This window comes from Orbicella franksi, chromosome 2, assembly GCF_964199315.1.
Source record: "Orbicella franksi chromosome 2, jaOrbFran1.1, whole genome shotgun sequence".
Classification (NCBI taxonomy): domain Eukaryota; kingdom Metazoa; phylum Cnidaria; class Anthozoa; order Scleractinia; family Merulinidae; genus Orbicella; species Orbicella franksi.
In genome coordinates, this window is record NC_138146.1 from 31,270,124 (window position 1) to 31,279,011 (window position 8,888).

General features: G+C 38.6%; 1 protein-coding gene across 1 annotated transcript in view; it reads right to left on the reverse strand.

The window, feature by feature from the left end:
- LOC145479277 (platelet-derived growth factor receptor alpha-like) overlaps nt 1-8,818 on the reverse strand; it is a 15,452-nt gene extending 6,634 nt beyond the window's left edge. Inside the window, exons 1-11 of the mRNA XM_081457594.1 lie at nt 8,608-8,818; nt 8,203-8,353; nt 7,510-7,718; nt 6,705-6,889; nt 6,004-6,090; nt 4,908-5,066; nt 4,364-4,525; nt 3,216-3,401; nt 2,598-2,809; nt 1,402-1,442; nt 1,181-1,277 (exon numbers count right to left, since the gene is read on the reverse strand). Coding sequence (XP_081313720.1) covers nt 1,181-1,277; nt 1,402-1,442; nt 2,598-2,809; nt 3,216-3,401; nt 4,364-4,525; nt 4,908-5,066; nt 6,004-6,090; nt 6,705-6,889; nt 7,510-7,718; nt 8,203-8,353; nt 8,608-8,797 — 1,679 coding nt within the window. The 5' untranslated portion in view covers nt 8,798-8,818. The remainder of the gene's footprint in view (nt 1-1,180; nt 1,278-1,401; nt 1,443-2,597; nt 2,810-3,215; nt 3,402-4,363; nt 4,526-4,907; nt 5,067-6,003; nt 6,091-6,704; nt 6,890-7,509; nt 7,719-8,202; nt 8,354-8,607) is intronic.
- Nucleotides 8,819-8,888: the final 70 nt, after the last annotated feature.

An 8,888-nucleotide genomic window follows, 5' to 3' on the forward strand; every position in this document is an offset into this window, starting at 1 on the left:
AAATTTTAATAAGCATGATAAGACGCAACTTTTGGCAAAGGTTTTAAAAAAATTCTGTTCGTAGGGTTCAGAGCCACCTTAAAGTTTTGAAAAGTTAAGGTGGCTCTGAAACCTATGTACGGAATTATTTTAAACTTTACCAAAAGTTGGGCCTTATCATGCTTATTAAATTTGGTAACATAAATAGGGTGTTTTTAGCAGGTCATACTGTTGCTATAGTAATATGATTGTAGCATCAAGTGATAAAGAGTGGTTATAACAACCCATCAAAATCTAAGTGCTGGAAACTGTTTTGAGCCACCTTAAATGATTGTAGGCTATTGCTCTGTCTCAGGTCGTATCGTTTCTGTCACGGGAGGGAAAGGTTTCCTCAACTGCAATTCAATACATGATGATACAAATCTATATTCGATAAAGGAACTCGTAAAACTACTTTAGTATCGACAATATTATTGGCCTTAGAATTACTTGTTTAATTATCGATATTTTAAGGTACAATAGGTACAGTATAAAGTTTACGCTGGTTTAAAAAATTTCTGAAAGGAACATCTGCTCAGATGTAGCAAATAGACTAACTGGTCGATCTATTCATAAGCATAATAGAGTTTGCGTTTCAAAAGCAACCTTTTACTCGTTCAAAATGTTCAAAAGTTAATCTGGATTTTTAATTACCACTTAAACCAATGAAAATACTAAATACATCAATCTTTCGAACGAAAAACCAATCAGTTTGTCTTCATGCACAATACATCTCTTTTGTACTAGAAAACAATAGCAAAAGACAACTATATATAAGCGTCTGTATACAAGCAACGCGAGAACTGTTGTAAATCGATTACCAAGATTACCTTTAGCAGTTTGTACTATGAGTTAGTGTGAAGTGTTGCCAAGAATAAAGAACGGTTGCGGATCCAGATCTTGAGTTAAAGGGGGGGGGGGGGGGCGATTTTGTTTTGCTTACCCTGCCGGTTTTTCTTCGTTCTGTGATTTTTTATTTTTTTTCCCAAAATAAGGGGGGGCCCGGGCCCCCTGGGCACCACCCCTAGATCCGCCACTGAAGAAGATTTGTTGAGTTCCAAAGAAGTTTCGTGGTTTTCTGCAACTCGTCTCGTTGCTAAATTGACCAAAGTCAAACTTCACTTTGCTTAGGTTAGAGTAGCTCTACATTGTAGTTACTTACACTTCATCACAACACATGTCAGGCCTTTCCAAGCGATAACCAGTTTTTATGGCTCTACAAAGTTCTGCGCTACTCATTGTGGGGTAAGGAACACCTCCTATGTGGAATTCAAATTAAAAAGAAAGATAAAAATGGCCGGGATAAAAGAAAATTCAAAGTTTTAAATAAACACTGATGAAATAAAACTAATTGAAGATTTTATCTGAACAGGTTTAACGTACCCATTGTTGCCATTTCCCAGAGAAGAACGCCATACGACCAACTGTTAGAAAATATAAATAAACAAGAGGTTCTTTAATTTTATGATCAGCTTTGTCTTTAAAAAATTAAAGTACACCTATAGAGATGTATGGAGCTACAGTGATCCCCGTACAAAGGTTACTAGGACCTATACCGTGCCTTGTATACTTCTCTTAGAAACTCTTGCCACATAAGAACAGTATATATATTTGCGTGAGCTCGAAAAACGTACAGTGTCTTCTACAGGGAAATAACGCTAGCTCTAACACTCTCGCTTACTTCAATATATTCGAAAAACGTTCCTCCCTTTCTGTTCAGCGCTAAGTAAACTTTTTCCAGTGTTGGGACAGAAATATTATGGAGTTTTACTCTTTCAAGCAAGAAAGTACAAACTTTCATCAAAAGTGTCTTAGGGGTGTCCTGAGAGGACATTGGCCCGGAGGATAAGAACTTATGAAGAGACTATATATCAACACCACCATTACGAGAGGACGCTAGAGATGGATTGGTCATACACAATCAAACAAAGGATAAGAGGAGCACAGCTCGTCACACGATGGGCTACAACCCGCAAAGACTCGCAAAGCGCACGAAAATGTAACAGACCCAGGATTACGTTGCTGAGGAGTATCTGGAAGGTCCTGAGAGAGTTTAACATGACACGGTGCGAGGCCAAAAAAAGACTCAAGATCAGTACAAATGCAAGGCATACAGGCGCCCCTATGTCACCCATGGGACAAAGAGGATAGATCAGTGAGACGACCTTGATTGTCGTTGAATTCTTCTGGTTTTAAATATTTCTAGACCCCAATAACATCCCAGTTGTGCTGATGAAACTTGCAAACTTTTTACCTCGGATACTTGAGTTACAAAATTAAAGGAACTCATCTGTGCAAGCCTTTATGTAAAATGTCTCTGCTGTATAATTCTAAGTACGCCTAGAAGAATTTCCGGGAACGTGATCTTAAAAAAATAATAATATTTAAAGACGTCGATGGTAATGCATTAACGCGACAGATAAACTTGCCAAAAGTTAAAACACTTTTTTAAGTGGTGCTCACGGTGATTGCTGTTCAGTGGTGATGGTGTTGTTGTTGTTGTTTTTGTTGTTGTTGTTGTTGTTGTTGCATTAGTTGATTTCACTATTAGTTCTTTTCGTAGCAAAATTGATACTCACACGTCACTTTTGATGGTAAAAACACCGTCATGAATGGATTCCGGGGCCATCCATTTCACAGGAAGCTTTTTCGTCTTTTTGGCGGTGTAAACGTCTTCATAGATTTGACGCATCAACCCAAAGTCCGATACTTTGACCCGATTATCATGACCAACCAGAATATTACGGGCTGCAAGATCACGATGAACAAAGTCTTTCTCTGCGAGATGATTCTGTTAAGACGAACAAATGAAAATGTATCGAATTAGAAAATGGACCACAAAGAATCAAGGCTCTTCTATTGGTTTCTTAAGCACTGTCAGCTTAGAACTCAATATGAAGCTGGTAAATTTGCTTTAATTGGAACTATTTAAGTCTACTCTCTTTGGCGCAGCAAGCACAAAAAATTGAATGCAAAAATTACCGCGCGGAAACTCGAAGGAGAATGAGCGATAGAGAAGAGACTATTGAGAAAACCAGGAAGCAGACATCTCTGTCATTTCTTTTGAGCTATATCTGACAAACGGCTGGCTCCAAAATACAGCCAATTCCGTTTATGAAGTTAAGAGTTTCACTGTAAATATCGCTTAGTTGAGCTAATGTCTCCAGATATATATTGGAGCTTGTAATAAACGTTACCATTCCCCGTGCTATTTGCCAAGCAAACGAAAACAGCTGTTGCGTAGTAAAACTGCCATCTTCTCCATGTCCAGCAATAAGATTCTGGGCTGAAAACACGTCAGCAGTTTGTTTGTTTGCCTGTGATGTCGACCGTATCGCTGACAGCTTGATGTTTTCCTGGTCCAGGTAACTCTTGCTCTTTTCCTGAACAAATACAAACAACAATAACAAAAAAGAAAAATCATGAGAATATCTGTCTACGACAATTCGAGACAATTAATGTTATGCAATGTAAGAAAAGTAATTAAAATCAGCCAAGACCTTATTTTAAAAGGGTTGATTATAACCCAAATAATAATATACATGAAAACATTTCTCGATTCTGATTGGTTGAGAGCAGTGCCGTTCATGTGTAACACCAATGTGAAGTACACATCGTAATTCTGAATTATGATTGGCTGAAAGACAATAGGAAATTTTCTAAGCCAATCATATCACGTAAAATGATGACGAAAAGTTTGCGCGGAAACTTTCTCGAATGCTAAAAAAATGGCTTCAAGAAAGATCTTCCGGCACATGTGAGTTTTCGTTTTTTCGAAAAACTCATCCAGCAAATTAATTCCAAATGATTACCTATACTGCTTTATTATATGGCTAGCTCCGTGAGCAGGCAAGATGAATCAAATCCTGCGCTGTGATTGGCTACCCGAGCGGGCAAGATAGAGTTATCTTGTCCGCTCGGGACTACCCTCCGTGTCGTCCCGCAAGAAAACTTTCCCCGAAAGCCGTGTAATACATCCTTTATTGACCAAGCTTGTTCGGACCTCGACTCCATCTCGGTCCATAAACACGCAAAAAAAGAAGTTGGCCAGTATCCAGCCATCTTGACCTCACACTTGATCAAAACCTATACATATTACGTATATATTTGTTTGTCTAATTTTTGCTTAGATCCAAACCTTGTGTGGTGCAAAGCAAACAACACGTATGTGAAGATGTCCCGAACACATGATGTACGAATACAAACAATGTAAAATTGGTAGGATTCACCTTTCCATTTAATTTTATTCCTTTTATCTGTTTTTATCTTTCACCGCCGGCTGGTGTTTTGTTTCCTCTATGACTAGTAGAAATATAACATAGAAACAGAGAAAACTTCCTCTTACTTCAAAATTGTTATCGGATGAGCCAGTCATATCAAGGATGAGATCGTCAGGGTTATGTGTAGGGGCTGCATCCCGGGCTGAATCCATCTGGACTGAGGTTTGTTTGGTTATGATGTGATAACGTGGACCGTCTTCTATCCTTTTCGGAACAACTGCGGTTTCCTGATTGAAGTAAAATATAGATTTCTAGCAAAACAACACTTTTTTCTCCTTCTTTTTAATGGGAAATAATTAAGATCGGTTGGGATTCATTCCCAAGGACTTCCCACGTTTTTGAAGTGTTGCCCCTCCATCCCATTATTCTGGCAACAACAGATGCATCTGACACATTCAACAACTGATATCCCGGATATTTCCTGATAATACTGTAAAGGTTTCTCTTCCTTTTGCCGCACGGACTCGATACCTGTTAGCATAAAAAAATTATTTACACTGCTGTCGTTTTAATCACATCAAATAAATTGCTACAAGCCTTTTAAGAACTATTAATTCCAACATAGGCCGAGTGCAAAGGATAGAAACATGTTGGATTTTGTATATATACCTTGCCTACTTTGGCCGCACCGTGAAAAGTCACGTCAGGCATGTCAAAATCAAAGCCTTTGTTTTCGTGAGTTGAGGGAGACTCTATTTGCACTGATGTATTGCCTGTCACAGTCTGATCTTCTTCCAGGACCTTGTCTAAATTATTTTCACGGCGTTGCTGTAAGAGAAAATGACCATTTCATCTTGCTAGTTAAAAACATATCCCGCTGGTTAACGTATGTATTTCAGCAGGTCCAATCATCTCTCCGTGGAGTCAAATGCAGGTCAATAACCACGTCTATTGTCACGACAATTCATCAGTCTCCCATGCGGGTATTTGCAATTTTTCACGTCAACAATCGAGTATATATTATTGAATATCTAATCTCTTACCATAATGTACTGAGGCTTGATATGCATTTTTTAATTTAATTAATGACTGAAGACCTCCATACAAAAGCTCAGTAAGTATTGCTTCGAGTTTCTGAATGTTCTTTACCTTAGAGAGTGTCCTTAAGGAATGGTGACCTCTCCGCAATCAAAGAAAGTTGCTAAGATTGGTGTGAATTTTAACACAATTACATTAATTTTTGAAATTTATGGACTGATTAAATCCAACAAGAAATAGCTGTTTTAGAGCCAGTAATACAAATATACTGTCTGCCAATTTTTAGATCCATAGTGTACTTATATTCAGATTTTAAGAAGGATTTTTAATTGCAGAGTATGAATGCATGGCGCGCTATTACAGAGAATGCTTGAGTACGTCGCACATAACTTGTACTGCCGGATCTCTCATCTAATACTACTCCAAACCAAGCGCAAAATTATAGCTTAATACCAGCCGTAAATGGATACTTTACACCAAATTTGAGATCAACTTTAACTTTTGTTTGTTAAAGTAATTTTGTAGAAGCAGTAGTAGTAGTACTGTACCTGTAAGTTGTATTATTTTCAGCGAAGGTCTAATATTCGAGCTGTACGAATTATGTAATCATGGAATTGATTATTGATTTTTATTTATTTCATACCTTGTTTGCAGTGTAATTATATTCTATTTGAATATATGATTAATTGATATATGCTAGTTCAGTCTATTAATGTGAGTAAATTACTCGACAAAGTTTGCCCCGTGGTCTTTCGATATTTTCTTTGTCATCATACTGTTTCTCCTTCGTTCCAGTGGCCCAGTTCGGATTAATCTAGAATATAACAAGATTGTTATGTATTAGTAAGCAGTAGCCATGCAGTCAAGTCATTGATCAGAGAGTTCTTCACGAAGTGGAACGGGAGAAATAGAGAAAATGGAGGAGCCTCCCCTCCGTCCTCTCCCTCTCCCTGCTACGTATTTTCAGAATGTTGAAAACAGGATTTACCGGTTTCAATCTGCTATGACATTTCATTGGTAAAAAACTTGATGTTTCCATGACATCCATATTTTGACAGGCAGTTTTCGCAAATTTGAATTTTATTGCTTTTGATGAAAAACAGTTACTATTCATGCCCCAACTTTTACCTTTTTAGTTATTTTTAGAAAGCTTTATCGGTTGTGCTTATTTTTGGGCCATTTTTCGGCGCATTTCGAAAGTATTACAAAAATCTTAAAATTCAGGATTGCGGATAAAGGTAACGTCATAAATTACCCATTTATTTAATAATAATAGTTTTCTGAATCCTCCAAGGTTCATTACCATAGCTTATGCTCTAAAAGTTGCAGGGTTCGAACCCCAAAAGTCCTCCCACCCCCAACCCCCTCTGTACCAGCAGACCAAACACGCCCGGTCTACGGTACAAATTGTAGTCAACAACCTCCTACCGAATTTCTCTTGCGTCGTAACCATTGCAACAAGTCCCCAAACGGAACGTACTCTATCACCAGGAACCTGTGATCCTGTAGTGTGCAACATCCAACCAGGGACAAAATATTTTGGTGTGCACCCAACACCTTCATCATGGCTATCTCAAACAAGAACTCTTCTTTTTGTACTTCACTTGGATCATCTGACAACAATAACAAGGAAGTTATGGGGAAAATTGGGGTGTGAGTCTGGGCGAATTTTAACTTGGCTACCGAGTACAAATGCTAATTCAGTCGATTTTTTTCTGATTGTCTGTACCCCATGTGTTTTGCTCGAATAGACAGATTCGACTAACGTGTTTTCATTCTTGTTGCCACCCAATTCAGACGGCGTGATGGTTCATTTAGAAGGTTACAATTGTGCAATTTGCAACACAAAACTGATAGCATGGGAGTATTGACAAAAAGAACAATTATAACCTCGCAAATGAATCATCATAAGATCTGAACTGGGTGGCAACAAGGATATAAACACGTCAGCAGAATCTGTCTATTCGAGATGTAGTTGTTTAGCAGAACCAAACGTGGACTATATGCGAAAAAGAAATATATTTCCCATTCCAGCTGATACAAACCAGTTCATTCTCTCCCTTTGAAGGCTGTGTCCTAACATTCTATGCGATTTCTAAACTCTTCAAAACCCATCCCATAATAGCCAATCACAGCTCGACAAGAATCGTACATTTCATAGAATAACATTTCAACATCTTGGTTCTCCGCTGTGATCTCCCGATGAGAATATAATGATTACAAAACATTGCACCTTGTAATTCTTTCACTGCGACCACCTGTGTATCTTGTGACGCGGGCTCATCTCTGCTGTCAAACACTTCTATTCCTTGTCGCTTCTTCAGAATTGCTTTGTAGACAACACCAAACGCTCCTCTGCCCAGCTCTTCTTCGTATTCTATTTGCCCGGGAAGAATCTCCCATTTGTCTAACGGAATAATTTCACGTCTTGGCCGAGAAGACCTTCAATACAGAGAAAGATGGTTAATACAGTTGTCTTGAAAATAAAGCATAGTTTTAATTTTGAATTCTCAACATTTCTGTTACCAGTACATATAAAACAGAAACAGAGAAAGTAATGTTTGACCCTGAGTTTGACAAGGTGAGCTATGAGGTTGCTTTCTGCTTAAAAAGAGGGGCTTTCTTTTACATCAACTATGACGGATTTTGTACTGTGTAACCGGTTTATGCTAGGGGCCATCACTGTCACAAATCGGTGAAGTGCTGCTTCTTCTGCTTCATTCTGTGTAGAACTGAGCTGAAGATTGACAGTGATAACTATCTTTCAATTGATAGTCTGTCACATTGAAAAACGATTAAAATTCAAAGCACATCAGGAAAAAAAAGTCGAAAACAGACGTTGGTTCGAGCGCGGATCGTGACATGTGCTTGATTCGGGCCCGAGGTTGACTCATGCTATGATAGAGCTCAGCTATAAGAGGTAAACCTTTCCATCCGCTCGCGATTGTACTTCCTATAGCACCAAAACGCGACCATGAAACACATCACGAGCAAGATAAAGGCGACACCGAATGATATGTAGGCAATGGTGACAGTGGAAGTCCTATTTTGGTCCGTTGGTACAAGCTCTTTGCTCTCTGAAAAAATAATATAAAGAAGGCTATGAGTGGAAAATCAGTTAACATGACGTTGACGTTTACAATTTACATGACGTTGCCATGGTGACTGCCATGGTCGAGCATGGTTGCACTTGCACCGATCCTGATTTGCCACTCCAAAATAACTGAATTTTAAAACTACCCTAAGTGGCAAAACCATAGCTATAAAGAAACAAAAGAGACTGACAGACCTGAGAGGTATAAAAAATTCATATTCTTAAAAATGTTGCTACCTTCATTACATAGATTTTGGCGACAGCATCGAACTTCACATTCCCAACTGGTAGAGCTGCATTCATCGAAAAGTTTGGAAGTGCTGTTACAATAGTGATTATTGGTACATCCATGCCTAATGCGCTTGGAAACACTGGATCCATCTTGTGAGGTCTGCTGCATCGAAGCATAATAACAACGATCATCCATGGAACCTTTACACTTGACTTCTTGCTGATGTTTTTGACACGCCTCATGAGAGACCGTGCTACTGCATTCAAAACAACTGAGACCCGATTCT